The sequence below is a fragment of the Macrosteles quadrilineatus genome, unplaced genomic scaffold, assembly GCF_028750875.1.
Source record: "Macrosteles quadrilineatus isolate MER2022 unplaced genomic scaffold, UCM_ALF_1.0 Scaffold_4__1_contigs__length_99947679, whole genome shotgun sequence".
NCBI lineage: Eukaryota > Metazoa > Arthropoda > Insecta > Hemiptera > Cicadellidae > Macrosteles > Macrosteles quadrilineatus.
In genome coordinates, this window is record NW_026542597.1 from 71,467,337 (window position 1) to 71,489,984 (window position 22,648).

The window sequence follows — 22,648 nt, forward strand, 5'->3', positions numbered from 1 at the left end:
CACAGAATTTGGTTTTTTACTATTTTTAGTATTATTACTTACTAAACTATTTTTTGTTTCAGTGCTATTTTACATTGTTGGGCAAGAAACAGAAAGATTTTAAAATTAAAGGGAATGAAACTATCAACGCGTGTATGGTTAACATTGACACAACGGCCGTCCCGAATGAAGGGAAAATGATTTGGACATGTAAAGTCATAGAGAAAGGACCTTGTCCACCGACCGTGATTGTGAATGATAGTGAGTTGGGTTTAAAAACTCTTTTCTTAATAATAATTTTATACTATTATTACTATCATATATAAAGTGGTATTTCATGTGCATTGTGTTTGAGTTTTGCTATACAAGAAAGTATTTTTAAAAGTATCTATGTATTTCTTAAACCTTCCTAACTTAAATGTGGAACTTGGCGTGTATTTAATACACTACATGTTTTTTTTTGCAACTAATTTGAGAGAACGGCTGGTCGTAGAAACTGGTAGAAGCGTAGGTCTTGGTCTGTAGATAAGCCATCAAAAGAAAACTAGGTCACTTCACTTGGGGCGTAACAATTAAATTATGTGAATTAAAATAATGTTTATCCATTGTGCTTTAAAACCATCGTAACTTACAATGAAGAAAATGGGTTTAATATTTTTTTACATGACAGAATTTGAAAATTAATTTGTTATTAACTGATTCAGTTAAAACTAGCTACGAAGCAGTGCTAAAATAAGTGATTAGTAGTTTGTATGGGATATAATGTCTACCAGAGTCCAGGGTTACTATTGTTTATCTTTTGTTAGGGTAAAAAAGGGAAAAACAAATATCTTAACAATTTTAACTAATTCCCAGATTTAAAAAAATCCCAAACACTTGTGAGTTTTTTACACAATGTTGTCTGTAGAACTGCATCCTGTAGAGATATATCTGTATTTATTTACTCAAAACACTTAACACTATGTTTGTTTAACTAATTTGAAAAGGTTACTTAGTATAGGTACTATAAGATATGAGAACAACTCTTCTACTTATTCCATTGTGGTAAAAAAAAACTTTAATCTTGTAAAAATTTAAAATATACGTTAAAAAACTTTACAGGTCCACAATTTTTTAACCTTTTAACCAACCTACCTATGTACCTGTTGTGTTAAAATTTTTAATTTCATGAGTACAATTTTTTTTTCAGAAACATATTTGGATAACACAAAATTTGTTGAAGGAAAATATGAAATATGTGCAATTTGGGAGGTAGAAAATGAACAAGTTGGTAGAAAATGTGTAACAGTGGTGTGCAAAGAGAAAAATAAGTCGGAACATAAACCAGACTTGATAGTCTCGTAAGTGTATAATAACATACAAGGGAGAATCAAAAAGTTGTGGTTTGATCCTGGAAAACAGTCAATATCTTTCTGATTGTTTGAAACTGGACCCAGTTGTTCTCGATCTTTGGTATTTTATTAATAATAAGACAATTTAGAAAGAAACGTTTCTCTCTGATGAGGCTATGCTATGATGTTATTTTTTAAGTAAAATCTGTTTGGTTTAAAAATGGTCGAAATGACTTTCATGACGAAAAAGAGAGTGAGACCTTAACATTGTCCATAGTTGGGAAAGTTAGTCAAAATTTCTAACTAGTTAGAAGTTAGTCCCATATAAAGTAACTGATAGAAGTTACTAGTTAGTTACTTTAAAAGTCACTGATAGAAGTTACTAGTTAGTTGAAAAACTAACTGATAGAAAATAAAGTTAGTTTTCGACATTTGTAGAAGATAGGCTAGCTGTTTGTTGGACGGTTGTTTTAAAGGGTTTCATATGTAATGAAATAATGACACACCTTGGTTACTAATTATTGTGTTTTAATTAAATATTAATTAAACATTGTCACATTTACATTACATGTAATGTAAAAACATTCATTACTACAACAAAATTTACTTTAAATGCCTATTAAACTTTAAAAGAAGATGTTTTCAAAATTGGTGTCGCTGATTCTTCCTCGTCTGTTACTCTGTTAGTGATGACTAGGCTTGCCGCTCTGAACAGGCGTTCGCAGTGAACAAAGGTGTTTTTTAACTTGTAGATTTATATTTGTAGTTATCTTATTATAATGTATTTGTTTCATGACTAGTGAATATTTTGTTAGTAAATTTATAACTCATAATGATTTACACATTAGTTTGCCGTGAGTGAATACTGAGGTAATGTCAGTGTGGTAGACACATCGGCAACGTCGCAGATTCGCACGTGCTCCCGCCCGGCTGGGAAATATCGTACACCAGGCGGCCCCCTACCAGTCATGGGAGACATTTTTGTCTACAAATATAAATCTCTTTAAAAACCACATTTGTTCGCATTATAAAATCTGTCATATTGGTGTTATTTCTTGTGTCACGGCAAACACGATGGTATTTTGAACAAAATTTTCAGTGTCCTATTAACGATGTTAGCATACGTTTTAAAAATTAACAGCTAGCAGCATAAAAACTATTGTGAATAAAATTTTTTAAATGAATGGAAATATTAACAATGAACCTACCAATAAGCCATAAAAATTTATGAAAGATTGGCTCAGTGGTTTGTATACAAATAAATTTTAAACTTCAGTGTTAGTGCAGAGTTTCTTAAAAACCGGTACTTTTTAGGATCTTTCAACTATATAAATTTTTTTGGTAAACGGAAATTAATTGACACCACTTAAAATGTATTTAATCCAGCTTATATTTAATTTTTGTTTCAACAAAATCGGATAATTTATCTCAGATATATTTAGGCTCAAACTCGAGTGCACATATTTATTTCCTCGACAAAGGTGATACAAAACTTGTCATCACTCTGTTTTCAATAGTTCAAAAGACAAAAACAAATAGTGATCATCTCACCTTTCCTGACATAAACATTACTTTCAATACACAAACATAAGTTACATCTGAAGTTTCCGGTTAGGTCAAAACGCAGTTTGTTGATGTTCAATTAGCTGAATTTTACACTAAAATTTATTGTACAACAATTAATGGACAGCAATTAATGGATTACAAAATATCAGATAATTTTTTAAAGTCTGATCAAGTAGTTTTTCCAGTGTGATAAAAGTATAGTTTACTACTAAATTTGAAAGTGGCCTATTTGTGGCGAGATAAAGTTTAAAAGAGCATGGGAAACACTTTGAGAAATACACTATAACTGTACTAAAAAATAAAAATTATATTCATTAAAAAAATACATAGGCCTATTCCACTTCAAGTTAAAAACGAGACCATCATACTTTTTCTCCACTTGCCTCGAAGCAATTGTGACAGATGCAATTATTTTAGTTTTGGGTACAAACACAATAAACATTTTAACGCGTTTCCCCATTTTCATTTTTTAAACTTGTTGAAATATGTCACTTAAGATTGGTCACTAGATATCACACTCGCCCGCCATTGCAGACAAATATTATTAATCTACTCCTACTTAATTAAAAATTGTTCACCTTAATAACTTATGTATTTAAAATATTTAACTATCACTAAAATATATATAACGACAAGACAACTAAGAAACTAACAAAAAATTTACGCCTGTCACAGTCAGATATTGAACATCGACTGAAGTGAAGACATTGTTTTGACACTTGAGATTACAGTACATATCAATCGCCAAACAAACATTCCCCCTTCCCACCCTTCGGTGCTTGGGGTATTGTTATTGGCTGCCATTGGCTCGCCCCCCGGGTCCGCTGCATACCAAAGCGACTGGACTTTGACTTTCTCTTTCCCCACCCCCCACGATGTTTGTCACACAAGGGCGCTGACCTCTCACGTACGCACGCAACACGCAACCCTCACTGAACACGTAAAATAAATAACCCGTACTGGAAATACTTTCGCCTGACCAGAAAAGCTAACGATTTAAAACTAGCGAATATATTAACTATTCGTTGTCTATTAAACTAACTGAGTAGAAGTTATTTCCAGCTCTTTTTAAAAACTAACGAATAAAATATAAGTTAGCAAAAAAAAACTAACGAATAGCACTATTCGTTAGAATTTCTATTCTTTATTCCCAAGTATGATTGTCACTGATGATGTACTGGATGCTAAAGTTGCTAAGGAGATTCATAAAAACATCGGTTTAACAATCAAGGATCTTTCGCTTTGTTTCCCCCAGGTTGTACAGACTTTGTCTCACAACAGCAAGGCTAAATCAAATTACCTGCAATATGGGTGCAGAAAATGTTTACAGATCACCAAAAAGGTTAGAAAACGTAGGAGCTTTTATAGTTTTAGACCATTGGAGATTACAGAATAAACCGAATGCACCATTCCTGGACAGACCTTTTATTCACAACTTGGTGTCCGTGCACATTTCACACACTTGATGATAAATTTCCATAGATTTTAAAGACTGCACCTCAAACTATTCAATCGCAGCACACATTTGAACTTGACTATTGCTTCAAAGGGCGCCGCGACCACATCTCTGTGAACACATCTGAACGTGAAAGTGTGTTTAGTGGTGGCACCTTACTTTCTGAACAGCCCTTGTTTTTTGTCATAAAATAAAGTGTGCTGATTTTCTGATAACCGATTGATCGGCATTCCCATAATTCAGTGCAAGCGGGCAGGTTAAATTCCTGGCACATACATTTGAACAGTTTGGACCACTTCTTTTTGAAAGCTTTAGGTGTTGTCGATCACAGAAATTAAGGAAATAAACTAATATTTTCTTTTTGAATTCATTGTACAGATAATTGTAATGAAGGTAAGTAACAAAAAATCATTATTACTGAAAATCATTATCATTATTAGCTTGAATCATTATGAGTGATATAAAAACTACAGATTAATTAAGTAACTAATTAATATATTTAAGTATTAAGTCTTAAATGAATAAATACATTGATTTATTTTCCATAGTAATTATTGTTGTTACATTACTATAATAATCATTGAGAAATTTAAATTTGTATTTCGTCACTGTGGCCAGCAGTTACAGCGATGTATCACCTGGCGGTACTGTCACCCTGTTCAATGTTCCATTGGAAGGTTGATGCAAGCGGCCACATTCGTGTTCCCTTCAGCCACTCACAGTTCTTTGTCTTACTGGTGGCATTAAATTTAAAATTTAAATAAAATACAAAAGTTAACCAAACAACAGAAAACACTACACATTGTACACACATTGTATACACATTGTATACACATTGTAAATTACTAAACATTCACTTTATCACACCAAACTGTAACCAAAACTACATGATAATTCAGTAAAATACGAGTAAGGTAAATCAATTCAACTATTACAAACAATTTGTTGTCAAGTCTTGCTAGGAAACTCTTTATTTTTTATGAACCAGACCTATCTAATAGATGTTAAAATAAAAATATAAATTCCGGCTTTGTTCTGGAAGTAGTCCTGCAGTATGTGGTTAACCTTAAAACAATTATTTCAAACTACGTCCATATGTTAAGTTATGCCCTTTTATAATATTCTGCATGAAAATGCCTTTAATTTGACACCTCAAACGTTAAAATCCTTCAAGCTGTTATCTAGTTATGATTGTAAAAAAAAAAAAAAAAAACTGCTTGCGTTAATTGGAACGAAATATTTTCTGAAGAATCAACCATTTGATTGTGGACATTTATTTGTGTCAGGTGCTTGGAGAACTGTTTGGTTACGCCAGACCCAAACGTGCCTGTACGACTTAGGGTCATTGACCGGAACACAGGCCAGCCTCCAAAGACAAACATTACCTGGGAAATAAGGGATCCTGATGGGAAAACTATTTCTCTTGGAGATGTCATCATTCCTGAAGGAGTTAAACCCTACGAATTAAGTAAGCGAAATTAAAGAATTATTTATTAGTACATATTCTAATATTATGTGAAAACTATCTGTTTGTCTGTCATGTTCAATAATGTTTTATGAAAGTAAAATGTTTTGTCTGTAGTTTGGATTGTATTATTGGCATAGTAGGTGTGAATTAACTTAAAAAAGATAATATATTGAATGAAAATGAGGAATAATCTACTAGTAAATTTTTTTTATATATAAAGATTTATTGGTAAATATGACCTGTGGTTTGTGAAGTTTTGAGTGTTGTTATTTTGTTAATTCAACAAATCAAACCCAAATCAGGCTATAACAAAGAGTGAGTCATCTTTATCATTTGACTAGAGATAACTGTATTTTGAAGCTTCACAAAAGTTCAGTGTGATCCCGAATTCTATCTTTCTCACTACATTTAGACGAAAACCCAGAGATGTAGTCTTACATCAAAAACCAAACAGGCTTAGGATGGTTCTAGGTATGAAGTACTACTACTACTATTACCACGATATAACATTTTTATTTCATGCTATTTTGTGACTATTTTATCATAGCCTACAAGAGTTTTAACTTGTTAATGACATTTCACTCATTGTTTTTAATTTTATTTTTCAGAAATGAATGTAACTAAACTGAAGAAGTGTGTGGCGTACACGGTGTATGCACAAGGTATTTTTTTTGAATGGAATATAGATTACCAAAATTATTTTTTTATCATTTGTAGTGCATAACCTATACATACATAAATATCCTATTCTTTTACGGTTATCCCTTTGTCAACTTTGGCTATTGATACAAACTACACATTCTATCCCTATGTTAAAGTTGTCCCCAGTTTTTAAATCAAAATCATAGACAATAGACAATAGACAATGATCTTTATTTACATATTCGTTGAGAACAGTACATGCGTCAGAATAATAATTAAAATTTGTTGATTTAATATGTTGTTAAAGCTGGTTGTCAAGGAATTCTTTTTCTGAGTAGAATGGCCTTTCTTGCAGCCATGTTGTTAATTGGTTCTTGAAACGGTGAGTTGGTTCATTTATAAGTTGTTCTGGTAGGTTGTTGAAATACAGGGCCATAATAGTTGACTTTAGCCATTGACAGATTGTGCTGTAGTTCATTACTATGTTGTTTCAAATACACAGTCCTTTTTACTAAGTCAAACTGATAGAACGGCTATAGTGAGCTATAACAACTGTTATTACCCATCAACTAAATGTCAGCAACAAAAAATAAGGTAGAAAATAGAGTGTTACATTCAGTGACTGGCTTCTGCAACTATTTTCTCTTTTTATATATAAAAAAAAAAAAATTGGTGACAGCTGGGCCCTGTTTTATAAAACTACTAGTCTAGTATTTACTAGTCCATGGACTAGTAATACTAGTGTATTTTATAAGTCTACGTTTCAAAAACCTACTAGTGTAAAATACTAGTTACTAGTGTAGAGACTAGTATTACTAGTGGTTTTTACTAGTGTAGACAGCAAGTGACGTCAGCTTTGCCCAGGGGGTAAAATTCCAGGGGGATAAAATTCCGGCGACCCGTACATACTACGTAGTTCGTACTACATAGTTCTAGCATTTGCTCAAATCGAAGTGAATAAGAATTAGCTAGAACTAGGTAGTAAGTACTAGGGGTTCCCTATGTGATGTAGTAAGTACTACCTGCCTAGTACGTACTACCCCCTAGTACCTACTAGAGTGATTCACGAATAAACAAGTAAAAACAGGTGCGCGGCGATAATTAGCTGTTTGTCGTCATTCCGTTGGTCATTCCTGAGAGCGCCTGCAGTTGTATCAGACGTGTTGAGTGACTAGTAATTGCTAAAAATTTGAACGAATGGCGTGTTTGGCCTCTTGGGACATCAAAATGAAAAAGTAAATCGGTCCCGGGCCTAGGTCTTACCATGCAACCTACGGTAATAGCTACATCCTTATAGCGAAATTCGCTAAAAAGAGAAAATTACAAAAATCAATAATCCTTTTAAGATAAAAAATTATTATTTGAATTACGCTATGCAATTGATATTACTTTATAAACAATTAATTTGCAATTTTACATAATTTCTAATAGGTAATTAATATTCTATCTAATTAAAAAATATTGTTTATTTAAATCACTTTGTTATTATATATTAAAACTTATTTATGACCAATAAGAAGGTATTTTAATTTGTACAAAAAAAACTTACCTGGATCAACAAAATAACGCAGTAAAATTTCCATTTTCTGTCGAGATGACAGTACCCCGTTTTTGCCTGACAATGGTGAAGTTGTGAGAAAAGGAAGGGACCCCTCCACTTCTCACAACTTGACCATTGCCAGGCAAAAACTCGTGGTCAAATAATCAACACTATAATTCTCAAATCGCAGTAATTGCTTACAGTTACCAATATTTCTTCGTTCAAGGTATGTTTTCCTGTTACGAACTTGTAAAAACATCGCCATATTCGCAAATGACCAAACTGAAGCATGCCCTTGAGCGTACTACATAAAAATGAAGTAACTACTATGCGGACTGGTTTTTATTCACCAAAAAAAGCCTAGTAGATACTACTTTCCCTAAGTGATGTAGTATGTACTAGGGGTAGTACGAACTAGCATTTTATTAACCTGCAAGTCGTAGTTTGTACTAGAGGCTTGTTTATTCACCGAAAACCGAGTAAATAATTCGAAAAGAAGTACGTACTACCAAATACTACCTTTTATTCACCTCACCCAATGTGTTTCATAAAGTTTTACTCTTGTAAATTACACTGGTAAATACTTGCCATTTTCTAACAACCTCTCTACACCCGTATTATTTGAAGTCGACTAGTATTTTGGAAAGAGAGTTATTTCATGACTCACATCATTTAAAAAAATGAATTATTGAATTCTTTTTTCAAGTGCGAATTGGCTCAAGTTTGCAATTTAAGATAAAAATAGATCTGTGAGTGCTAAAATGATAATTATTAGATGCAAATTACAATCAATAAATGTGGCGTAGTACAAAATGAGTGAAATTGAATTTTATAATGTATGTACAATCGCCCTATTATAATAATTATAATTATAAGTAATCAATTTCTGTGAAATTTTAGTCTAAATTTACTTGAGTTAAATTTCATGGTTTTATCAACTATTTAGTTATCACAGATAAAAGATTTTTAATCTTTGAGAGAAACCAAATTAAAACCGCATACCGTATTGCATACAAAGATGTACAAAAATGTATCCAACATTGCAACATTAATCAGATTATTTTACACCCAAGGCTCTTGGTTTTATTTAAAGAAATAGTAAGACAATTTTAAAGAGGAGTTTCAATGTATTTTTTGAGGTGCTTATTATTTGCTTCCCTAAATAGCTAAAACCACTAAAACCCTGTGATGTACTAACAATTTTGTAGGCGTATATTTGATTTTTGGGCGTTGGACTGAACTTCTTATCATAAAAACATTACTTTTAATCCATTTTGGTATTCTGAATTAGTTATTCAAAGTAATAAAAAAATTAGATGTTGATTAGAGCTGTTATTTTAATGTAAAACATGTAAAAGTTTAATTAATGGAACAAAAAGTATAGTGAGTGGTGCGGATTTGAACCAGGGAGAAGCGAAAACTCTACCTCTGAACTACGCCCTGCAATTAATAGCGCCTATGCCATCTTTTACTATACTTGAAAACCTACTTTTCCATTGCTTGTAACGGCGTTGCAATTACAGTATTTGTTACATCAATAAACGTTTAGGCTTATTAATCATGGTTTGTAGACTCAAAATTAGAATGTCACCAAATGGTTTTGAACCCAAATATTCTTATGCATTCAAATATTTGAAAACATAGGTTAGGTTACTTGAAAACGTCCCAAACAAAATGTCCTTAGACGATTTAATTACATTCAAAATTTGAGCATTCTTTTCTTTACTCATAGCAAGCTTAATTTTATATTTCAGAATAAAAGAAAAAAATATACAAATCACAGCGAATGCGGCAGCAACAGATCAACTTCCGCCCAACACCCAACTGTTGAGCGCCGCAACTAGGCCTACAACCGGCTACTAAAAATCATTGACTATAAAAGTATATATAGTCAATGCTACAATCACCGTGTTGATTGCAGCGACGCGACGCCACGCCGCGCCGGCGCGTCGGCGGGCTCATTGATGAACATAAATAATAGCGGTTTGATAAATAATGTGTGATTGTTTTACCTATGTGTCTATATAGTTATTAATTATAAGAAAACACTGCTTTTCTACAACTATTTACTTTTAGTATCAAATTAAAGAAAACATTAAAACGCTTTATAAAGCGCCAGAAAACCCGTGATTGAGGTTAGAAATTTGTTTTGAGAGTTCACTTGTAAAATTGGTCACGTGACTAGTAGTTTCGGTCACGTGACTAGTAAAATTCACTAGTATTTAACAGCGGTATAAAAACGTTTATGAAACACAAATTAGTAGGACAGGTAAATACGGGACTAGTATTTACTAGACTAGTATTTACTACTGAAGATAAGGACGAAGAGGAGAAAGATGACTTCTATGAAATGATGGAGCAAGTGGTAGACAAGTTACCAAATTACGATATGAAAATTATAATGGGAGATGCAAATGCGAAAATAGGAAAAGAACCTATATGGAGAGAAGTCGCAGGTAAAGAGAGCCTACATGATATAACAAGTAGTAATGGTGTAAGATTATGCAGCTTTGCAATGGCAAAAGACCTCAGAATTATGAGTACGTCCTTTCAAAGGAAGAATATACATAAAGAGACTTGGATGTCTCCTGATGGGAGAACCAGAAATCAAATCGATCATGTGCTAGTAGATAATAGAAACAAGAGTAGTGTGTCAAATATTAGGAGTATTAGAGAAGCTGAATGTGGATCAGACCATCATTTAATACTTGTCAAACTCACTCAAAGAATATCACTGGAGATAAACCACAGCAAACAAGTTACAGAAGTTTTAGCAGTAGAAAAACTAAAAAAGCAAACCACATAAGTTAAAGAATTTAGGATCAAACTACATAACCGATTCCAAGTTCTAGGTGACACGGAAGAAACAGAGATTATGGAAGACATAGAAAATAAATGGGAAACGTTCAGAAACAGTATACTTAACACAGCAAAAGAAGTTTGTGGTAAAAAGAAGAGAGCAAGGAAGAATCCATGGTTTGATGGAGAATGTGAGCAAGCTATACTGGAAAGAAGCGAGAGGAAAAAGAAGTGGTTGAACAATAAGTCTAACGAAGATAGAGAAGAATATTTTAGAGTAAACAAAGAAACCACAAGAACCCTGCGTAAGAAAAAGAGAGAGTACTTGAAGGGATTACTAGAAAAAGCAGAAAGATGTCAGAGAGCACAAAATGCCAGAGACTTTTATAAATGTGTTAGGCACTTCAGAAGTGGATATACAGCAAATGCATTTGGCATTAAGGACAAAGAGGGCAATATTTTAGTACAGAAACAGGAAGTGACCAACAGATGGAGAGAGCACTTTGAGGAGTTACTAAATGGGGAAGAAATTGACAATAATGAAGAAATCCCCATATACCATGATGTACAACCTCTTGTTGAGAATCCAAGTATTGAAGAAGTAGAACAAGCATTAAATTCCTTAAAGGATAACAAATCTCCTGGAGAAGATGGTATAGTAGCAGAATTATTGAAAAAAGGTGGCAGGACTACACTAGAAAAACTCCATGATATAATATGTAGAGTATGGAACGAAGAAAAAATGCCAAAAACATGGAAAGAATCTATAATAGTGCCAATATATAAAAAAGGAGACAAAGGAATATGTGGAAATTACAGAGGAATATCTTTGCTCAGTCATGGATATAAAGTTTTATCAAAGATTATTCAAAAGCGACTCGAGGAATACACAAGTAGTATAATAGAGGATCACCAGGCAGGATTTGTAAAAGGGAGATCTACAATGGACCAGATTCACATACTTAAACAAGTTATTAGTAAGCACTGGGAATACAATAAAGAAGTACATGGGCTTTTCATTGATTTTTCGAAGGCCTATGATAGCCTTGACAGGGGAAGAATATATCAGCAGATGGAAAAGTTTGGGATCCCCAGAAAACTAATAAAACTAGTAGAAATGTCCTTGAATGAATCAAAATGCAAAGTAAAAATAGATGGAGAGTTATCAGAAAGCTTTGAAGTAAGAACAGGCGTAAGGCAAGGTGATGGAATGTCACCTATACTATTTAACATAGCCTTAGAAGAGGCCCTCCAACAAGTAAGACAAACAAATATAAGTTTAGAAATGGGAACAAAAATAAACATCCTAGCTTTTGCGGACGATGTAGTAATTCTGTCAAAAAACAGAAATGACCTAGAGGAGCTAACCAGACTGTTCATAAAAAAATCAGAAAAAATGGGCCTAAAGATTAATGATGAGAAGACCAAATATATACACTTCACGAGACAGCCAAATGAAGTGAGGACAAATGAAATTAGTATAGATGGACATACTTTTGAAGTTGTTGAACAATTTAAATATCTAGGGGTAATTATATCAAGCAGCAATAGTGAAGAAATGGAAATAAATTATAGGATTGCTCAGGCCAATAAATGTATGTATTCTTGTAAGAAATTGTTGACTTCAAAGATTCTCTCTCATAAAACGAAAATAAAAATATATCATAGTATAATTCGACCAGTATTAACATATGGAGCTGAAACTTGGATTTTAAATAAAAAAGAAGAAAACAAAATGATTGTTTTTGAAAACAAAATTTTAAGAATGATATATGGACCAATACAAGAAAATGGAGAATGGAGAAAAAGACATAATAGGGAGATAAGGAATATGTACAATGATTATGATGTAGTAGCACACGTGAAAGCAAGGAGAATAAGGTGGGCAGGACACGCACTACGGAGAGAACGAGGTTCACTACTAAAAGAAGCAAGTATAGGAAAGCCAGAATGGAAACGACCATTAGGAAGGCCCAAGAAGAGATGGTGGGATAGTGTTTCCAAGGACGTCAGAGAAGTGGGGGCAGAAGTGGAAGAGGCAGAAGATCGAGAGAGATGGAAAGCAGTTGTTGGTGCGGCCAAATCCCGCCTTGGGCATAAATGGCCATGGGAGTGAGTGAGTGAGTGAGTGAGTAATTACTAGACTAGTAATTACTAGACTAGTATCTTTATGAAACAGGGCCCTGGTCCATGTAGATGGGATGTCTACTTCAGTATCCAATAGCCAATGATGTCAATTATATCTCTCCACCTTCTTAGAATTTACCTTCACTTCTCTCTTCTCACCATCTACAATCTCACTAATATTTTTTTCACATCTTTCTTCACATCATCTCCACCCCTGGCCCTCCTCTGGATTCTTCTCCTTTCTTCTAGATCCTCAGGTCCATTTCCTACAAATATTTTTTCTCACTCTTCACATGTCTAACTGTACTAGGGGCTTGTAGGGGCAAAAGCCCCTAAAAAACCAAAATACATAAATTTTTTATCAACCTTCATTGGTCATTTATAAATAAGCACTGATTTTCTAGCATTATACTATAGTTTACAACACAAAATTTATACAATATATTATATACAGTAGATACATTTACATTTAAATGGTGGTTTGTAGTGACAATAGCCTCAAAAACAGTAAACTTTTTTATTTTGAAAATAATAAGCATAAAAAACAATTAAAATTTGGTTTAGTTCAAGTTTTATTTACATGAATAGAAATCACTACTTACTTATTGCATTTGATAATTAGTCAGAACCTCTGGATAAACTATGTTTTTTGTATATGAATTGTTTTCTGTATTGTTCTGTTCTCTTGTATTTGCCATATATACTCTGATTCCATCTGATGACTTGACTCTGCTAAATGCAACATATAACTGTCCGTGTGTAAAAACTGGTTTATCTAAGTAAACTCCAGCTTTCTGGAAGGTTTGGCCTTGTGCCTTATTGATAGTTATAGCAAAGGCAAGTCGTAAGGGAAATTGCAGTCTTGACATGTGGAAAGGCATGTTAGGATCTGTTAAGCTTTATTCTAGGCAAAAATATTATATTTCCCTTTCCAGATCCCGTAATAATTTCTAATTTTATGCATTTCTCAAACATGCTTAATACGATTAACCGCACGCCATTAACCAAACCTGACCCTAGGTTTATATTCCTGATTAACATTACTATGGCACCTACTTTTAATGTCAATTTGTGAGGTGGCATTCCTGAGGGAGTTATTGAGTGTAAATATTCAATAGGAATATTCAAACGTTCGGTTGGGTCGTCACTGATTATTTCGTCCACACTAAAGTAATCATTCGCTTCCCCCTCCATTGTTTGTAGGATTTCATTGTTGAGAGTTTGACACTGTTCATTCAATGGACACATTATTACATTATTAGAAAATGTCTTGACATTGTTTAAATAATTTGTTAATTAAAAGTAAAACTAATAATAGATTGATTTCTGAGGATAAACTGTTCAGGAATGTCAATCACATCGAAACCTTTGTTTAATGTGCCATTTCCAAGTTCGAGAAGCCAATTGCAAAACTCGTTTTCACCAGGGTTGACTCGCATGTTTTGTGTTAGTTTAAGAAATTTTAACTTTTTCCAAATTTTACTGTTCTGCAAGCATGCCTCCAATGTTTGAACCTTTCCTTGCATGGGAACAACCGGTAACACTTGTCGAAAGTCTCCTCCAAACAATACAATTTTCCCTCCCATTAGAATGTTTTCATTGATTTGGTTTTCAAATTTCATTATATCTCTTAACAGATGATCAATGCAATCTATAGCGGCGGCAGGGACCATTGATGCTTCATCTATTATAATAATTTTTGATTTTCTCAGTACTTTAGCTTTCTCTGAATTAATTTTAATTGAAGATACTGATCCGGGCTGTACAGGGACTGGTAGTCCAAATAATCGATGAAGTGTTGTTCCTTCTTCTAAGAGCAGAGCAGCTATTCCTGTCCAAGCTGTAGCTAATGCAGTCTGACCTCGTCCTCGAATTATATGTAGAAGGCAAGAGTAAATGAACGTTTTTTCCATATCCTCCTGGAGCTTCTAAAAAAAAAACAGATTATACGTTGAATTTCCTGATATAGAATCTAGAATTTCATCCACAACTAATTTTTGTCCATAATTTAATTTTGAGTACATTTCGGCACCTACAACAGACTCGTACTCTATATTATTATTGTTATTCAAATGATGGTTATTGTTCCGTGGTACTGGTAAATTCAAACTGGCACAATTAAATCCGTTCTCTCTTAGGATTAAATCTATTTGTTGTAACGCTACATTTTCAGCTTCATCTGCACCCTGCATAAACACATCGGTCTATTTGGGCTGATTCACGAAATTTTGATTCTTCGTCAAGGATTAAAAGTATGTGGCAGTGGGGCAAGCCTCGTTTCTGAAATTCTATGACGTACACAAAAGCAATAACCTTTCCAAATACATTTTTTTTTAGGAGGTCCTTTTTCAACTCATTTAATTTACATTTAAATACTCTGGAAACGATATCTGGTCGATCGGCTGGTGCTTCATTGTCTTTCAGTGAAGATAGTATGTCAGTCCATTTAGCGTTGCATGTCATTGTTATAAATAAATCAGGCTTTCCGTATTTTTGAACGATAGCCATTGCATCTTGATAACGTTGAGTCATGTTACGCGGACTACCTTCAAATGTTGATGGCAACACAACAATCTTACCCGCTGTGACGCTTTCTAGTTGTGCTCTGTTCAAAACAAAATCTTGCAATCCGTGGTAGTGTTCAACTCTAAGCTGCGATTGGTGATGTCTAATATAATTTAGTCTATTACTTTCAACTCTGGTGTATAGATCTACAATATATTGTTGAAATAGTTTTTTAGCAGCATGGATATTTGAGAAGCCGGGCCGAACAGCAAGTCTATAGCTGGCGAACTGTAGCATGGTAAGCTTCTCACGCAGTCTTTGACGTCGTTGTCCATTGTGAGTCATTTCTGCGTCCCACCCAGGTTTGCCGCTCGGAAATAACAAAGGATATAGCATTGGATCACAGTGTGGGCTCAATATTGATAAAAGCTTAGGCCCACTTTGGCGGTTGTAAATTACTTCATGACGATTGTGTGGAGGTTCACCTTCTTCTGAATTAAACACTCCAGCAATTTCATCTGTGGAAGGTCTGTTGAATCGTCTAATATCCATCGAAATGTTGTCTACGAATCGAAGTTCAATGTTTTTAATGCTTTCATTAGTCATCATTTCATTAGCTTTTCTATAAGTCTGGGAATATGGGTTATTTGATAATATGTCAGACAATTGAGTTACTATTTCCAACTTGAGGGCACTATTTTCGGTTCTTTGTAGTCTAAGATTATTTGCGACTGCAGTATCAATGAAATATAACTGACCGTATGAAGGGGCTTGTTCATCACCTGGTAATAAGTCCGAAATAAAACGGTGAATTTGACCTTGGACTTTAAGGCAATATGGTCCATTGCCTTGAACTTCTTTTTTCGTGGCAGAGAGTGAGGCAAATGCCATAGCACTATTATACTGTCTTATGTTTTTAATAAGATGTCCATTCCTAAACAACTGTTGTAGTTCATTGTTATTTTCAGTTTGTGGTAGATGTATGAGACCGTTATGGCAGCAAGAGTTGTAGTGACCATTTGTAGACTCTTCAACAAAGTGCAACGCACCATAATGATCATACATTGATCATTCATCAGGCCCAGATTGTGTGTTGGTAACTCGTTAATAATAAGTGGTAATCTAAAAATAGGAGTATCTTCGACGTCATGATGTGGTTGTCCATTCCTTTCCTCATTATAAATTTCTCGCCTACGCTGTCGTCTGTCATGCTGATTTCGAAAGCCAACACCTCGGCGACGCGGCCTTCCTCCGTTGTTCATTACTATATTTAGGTAGAAAAGGAGAAATACGATAAGATAACTATAGATCACCATAACTAAAAATTATGTAAACAAACTTTGTAGTAAACAAACTGAAATTCATAAAAAGTACAGCTGGTATCTATATCAAAGGCTATGAGTACACAGATTTTCAGAAATACAACTAATACAAATCTGTGGCACAGCTGTTTTAATTTCAAAAAAAGTAAACAAATTAAACCCCATGTTGTTTTAATGGGAAAAGTTTTATTCTGTTGTGAATTTATAGTAAAAAAATAAGAAAAATGAATAGTTTTCCCTCAAAATTCACGTCAAGACCTTTAAAATAAGACCCCTCCCATCCTTCTATGGCCATCCAGTCACTCACAATTTCTTTACAAAAATTTGACTTACGGAATTATATATATCGATTTTTACCTAATTTTACATTTAATATAACATAAATTCTAATCTCTACAGCTTATCTTCATCTAAAATATTTAAGTGATTATTTAGTCATTGCTGAGTTTATTTATGAGCACAGTAGAACTTAGTGTTTGTTTTTTTTCCATATAAGTAAATTGGTTACTAATCAGTACGGTCCTTGGTAAAATCAAAATCAGTAGCCATTTGATGATTCAAAACCAAGCAATGCCCTCATTCACGAGCTTTTAAGAGTCCTTGGAGCCTAGACGTTCTTACTCATAAAGCAACTAAAAAACTACAAAGCAAATTTCTAATCTCACAGTATGCTAGATATTTAAATTAGAATCACTTTTTTGGTATTCGAACAAATATTTTGAGGTGGTAAATAACTCTTCATCGGCTGTTAGTAAATAACAAAACTAACAATTAACAAATTAAACAACAATCTTATGGGGGCAAATCCAATGGCCATTGGCGTCAATAGTTAATATAATAGTTATTATAATTTCTAATACCACAGTATACTATTTACATCATAATCACTTTGGTGTTTGAAAAACTATTTTTGGATGTTAATTAACTCTTCAGTAACTGTTTGAAATCATCCAAGATGGCCGCTAGCCTCCAAGAGCTCTTAAATAGTTAGCAGGGCAGAGATATTTCACACAGCCTAAGAATCTCCACTAAAATTTTGTCGTAAACATTTGTCAGATTGATTGACAATACCAAAATAGGCCTATAGTATACAACATACTTACGTACAATATACAACATACATAGGTACACACATTTGAGTGTATGTTTCAAGATGAATAATTTCAAGGTGTGTCGTGTGTGTATGGAATTAAGTTAGATGGACCAAATGTGTGTTGTCGTTGTAAACAAAATTGATTGATTTAATTTTTTATCAATTATTACAATGTATTTCTGTTGACATTCATTTTACTTTAATTATACAGATGCTGCTAAGGACAAAATAATACCCTACAACATTGAATACTGTCCTCATGAAATGCCAACGGACGGTAATTGCACGATGACTCCTAAGTCAGGAATGAAAGGATTTACATTGTTTGATATCACATGTTTCGGCTGGCAGTCGGAAGGACCGATACTTTATGAATTTTTCGACAAAGGATCTGATGATATAGAACACTATCAAGGTAAATGCTGATAAATAAATCAACTCAATTTGATTTTTATGTGAAAATAAAATATGTATCATATGGCTTTTGTAGTCAGTCTCTATATGTGTTTAACTGATGTAATAACTTAAGACCATATAGTCGAGGCGCTGAGGGGGTTTGAGCATGCATAAAAGTGTAACGAAATTTGACTTTTGATTGTTGCTATGGGTACCTAGTAGATGAAGAAAATCGATGTTGTCGCATTTCTAGGTGGTTAATAACATGGGGGGGAGGGGGTGAAGTTGGGGGGCCGCCGCGCACAAAATAGCTTATATCTCGTGAACCAAAAGTCATATGAATACGTTAGACACGTCAAACTGTGCAGAAAAATGCATTCTACAAATAGATTATGTAGTAGTTTCATAGAAATTGACAAGAAGTTACTAAAAATTATATTTTTTAAATTTACGATAAGTATAATCAAGAGTATAATGGTTTTTGTTGTTGTTTAGAACCATTAATTTTTTAATTGACAACTTTTGAGAGTAGTACACTATAGGTAAATAGTACTTCTGTATAATGAAACTATTGCGGTACATAACTTAACAGCTATACAATCCTCAGATCCAATAAACATAACACAAACAAAGGCGCAAAACGCGTCGCGGTCATTGTTCCTGCTGCCTTTACTATTAATGGCGAGTACAGTTCAAGCTGAGACTTATATTATACTTTTAGAACGATGGAGATTCTGAGGATTAATTTTCATATATATAAAATAGTATTGAGGGACTATTATGTAGCGAGAAATATAGTTTGTAAAAGAAGAGAGTTTATAAAATATTTGGTAGTTGAACGTTTCCATCATCTGACCAGGCTGCACAATTGGTGCAACAGCTGTTTCGGCGATCGCGTAAAGGTAGTGTAAACGATACGAGTAGAAAATGTTAAATACAAGCCTTGGCGAGTGCCTTAAAAACTTCTACGAGTGTCGTTAACACTATTTACGCGAGTTGTGTGCATTAATTAACCTGCAACAGTATTTTAATTACCAAAAACCACTACTCAAAACTTAAAAAGAGTGGTTATTTTTTCTTTACCCCTCATTGTCTCTGACAGTAATGCAACGAATCATCGCACCAATCGTTAACAATTAAATTGACCTGAACAGCTGAAGTTATAGTTGAAGTTCGAAGCATTATAATTTTACTTCTTATCTCTCAATCCTTGACCCTATCTAGGTACCAGTGGTGGTTATATTTTGGCCCTTTTGTAGTGGTACCTTATAATTCACCAGAGAACAGTTACATGCCCATATAAGTAGATATCTATTATATATTATGTTTTAGTGATAAATGTAGAATATAATAATATAAAAAAATATATATTTTTCAGCAATGCTTTTAGGCGTAGTAGCAAGAGGTTTGCAAATTTTTGGATTATTCAACTTATAAATGTCTAAATCAACCCGCAAAAATCATAAAAATAATGTTTTTATCCATATTATCCAAATGTTAAGGTTGTGTAAAATATGATTCCTTACGTAGAAATATCAATGTTTTTTTTTTTTTTTTTTTTTTTTTTTTAATACGCATAAAAATAAAATTATAAAAAACTACCAAACTACTTTAATTACCAAATTGTATTTAATTGTTGTATGAGAAATAAATTTGTTGCATCAACAGTAAATAAATATTATACTGCTGTAACAATTTAGTATTTTCACAAAACTTTTCAATAGAATAATTTAATTTTTACCATATGTTTTTACTTTTATCAATATGTCAATCCATCTCTCTTTATCAAACCTTGTATAATATATGGCCAAACAGACCAATAGGTAATTGATTCAATACATTATAATATAGAACATTTTCAAATAACCTTATTTCATGTAAATATATAATAACCTATAACTTTTTGTAACAAAGTTGCTTCAATTTCAATATAATTTTACTTAAATAACTTGTCAAAATTCAAATTTAGCTCTATGGCAAATGAAAATTGTTATAATATATGTGTGAACAGTGGCCTACAATTTTCCGTGATAAAGTCAGCATTGACATATGTGAATGCAACAATGCATCAAACCTTTCTCACTTCTAAGAGTGCTGAGCTAGTATGAAGATATAAATTGTAAACTGCATATTTTAATATAAACAATTTTTAAAAAGTGCATATATTTGGAATAAATTAGTGAAATTTGATTAAAGAAGATCCGTCCTTGTTACAAACATTAATTACTACACAACATCAAGAAATTTAACTGTGAAGAAGACATCAATTTTGGTGAGATCACTCCAGTAGACATTTTCTTTCCTTGGATCGAAGCCATTACAACACTTTTAAACCTAACTTTTGAACTTTTGTACCAGAATTTAAAAGTCAAGAAACTAATAGAAGCTTATATAGAACATAAATTAATTAACCTTTCAGAAAATAATTCGAACATAATTTATATTTCAAAACAAAATTTAATTAGGCTATATATAATCACAAGATTAAATTCAAACGCCGCTCGATCACCCCACCTGAGATAAAGATCCATGCAATATAACCCCTCAACCTAAATTAGAACTATTGTAATAGGCCTAGCCTAAAGCTTAATTTAGTAAATTCATTTGCCACCCTTTGTAAACTTTTGTTGTGAACCCTTAGTTTCTTTTCTTTTACCATCAATTTTCTATTGTAATGAAATAAATTTAAGTTTAGATACTATACATGGAGTTTCCATTGTATTCCTAGCTTGTATTTGTAGCCTTGTTACACTGCATAATTTAAGAGTAAAAGCTCTTTCTAAAAATGTATAGTTAAATGTAGTTGAAATCAAAATTTCCTGATTAATTTACGTCAGAATGTGAAATGTTAACATTTTTTTACGAAAACATAATTTTTATGACCTTTTCAAAACTACATAAAATTGTTATAACCAACCTCAGATTCGGAGATAACTGTAGGGAATTTATTGCAGTTTCAGATGGTGATTTCGTCCACCACCAAAATATATTTTGAACTCTCTTCTTTACAAACTACATTTCCCGCTACATAATGGTCGCTCAATACTATTTTATATATATATGAAAATGAATCCTCAGAATCTCCATCTTTCTAAAAGTATAATATAAGTCTCAGCTTGAACTGTGTTCGCCATTAATAGTTACGGCAGCAGGAACAATGACCGCGACGCGTTTTGCGCCTTTGTTTGTGTTATGTTTATTGGATCTGAGGATTGTATAGCTGTTAAGTTATGTACCGCAATAGTTTCATTATACAGAAGTACTATTTACCTATTGTGTACTACTCTCAAAAGTTGTCAATTAAAAAATTAATGGTTCTAAACAACAACAAAAACCATTATACTCTTGATTATACTTATCGTAAATTTAAAAAATATAATTTTTAGTAACTTCTTGTCAACTTCTGTGAAACTACTACATAATCTATTTGTAGAATGCATTTTTCTGCACAGTTTGACGTGTCTAACGTATTCATATGACTTTTGGTTCACGAGATATAAGCTATTTTGTGCGCGGCGGCCCCCCGGGCGGCCCCCCAACTTCACCCCCTCCCCCCCATGTTATTAACCACCTAGAAATGCGACAACATCGATTTTCTTCATCTACTAGGTACCCATAGCAACAATCAAAAGTCAAATTTCGTTACACTTTTATGCATGCTCAAACCCCCTCAGCGCCTGGACTAATATGTGTATGTGAATTAATGATCACCTGTTATTTAGCATTTGAGTAGTTGGTCAACGAAAGTAACCTTCTGTATAAAGTACAAATGGACGATGGAACTGTCTGGAGGCGTCATGTTGATCAACTACTCAAATGCGAAATAACAAGAAAACATTTCAGAGGGGAGAATTTGATGTGTTTAACTGATGTAATAACTTAAGACCATATGTGTATGTGAATTAATGATCACCTGTTATTTTGTATTTGTTTTGTTTGTATTAGTTTTTCTGTTCACATTAAAATATGAGTTTGATTCAACTGAACTAATTTACTTATTATTTGAAAATGTAACACTACAATAGTTATACTAAACATATAGCGTGTCCAGTGTCAATAGCTTGGTAAAAAAGCTGTGATCTCATTACTTACTAATACTAATCCTTGCCCTGAAATATGCATCCAGAAGTGTTGGCCCCTAATAATTAATCTAATCTAATCCAGGATAATCATGGATAAATAATTATAAAAAGTTTTCTAATGCATTAATGACACCGTGAATTGTTACAGATATATTTGTTTAACTAATCCAGTAATCCATGATTAATTTCAGGTAGAATGACTGGATATTCATATTCAGGTATTTATTCGCAATTCAGGTTGACTCGAGGCAGGGTCGTAATATATTTACTCAATGAGGACGGAGACGGACCTTCTGTCACAATCAATGTTGAGGTAAGGAATTAAAGTCATCATACAAGTAA

General features: G+C 33.2%; 1 protein-coding gene and 1 long non-coding RNA gene across 2 annotated transcripts in view; both read left to right on the forward strand.

The window, feature by feature from the left end:
- Window positions 1-5,726: 5,726 nt before the first annotated feature.
- LOC128993295 (uncharacterized) lies at window positions 5,727-18,063 on the forward strand. The gene is made up of 3 exons (XR_008490749.1): window positions 5,727-5,800; window positions 6,409-6,462; window positions 18,040-18,063. It is a non-coding gene; the product is annotated as an uncharacterized LOC128993295 (long non-coding RNA).
- Window positions 18,064-18,116: 53 nt separating this feature from the next.
- The window catches only part of LOC128993038 (polycystic kidney disease protein 1-like 2), a 63,858-nt gene continuing 59,326 nt past the window's right edge, over window positions 18,117-22,648 (forward strand). The window contains exons 1-2 of the mRNA XM_054416792.1: window positions 18,117-18,243; window positions 22,498-22,619. Coding sequence (XP_054272767.1) covers window positions 18,117-18,243; window positions 22,498-22,619 — 249 coding nt within the window. The remainder of the gene's footprint in view (window positions 18,244-22,497; window positions 22,620-22,648) is intronic.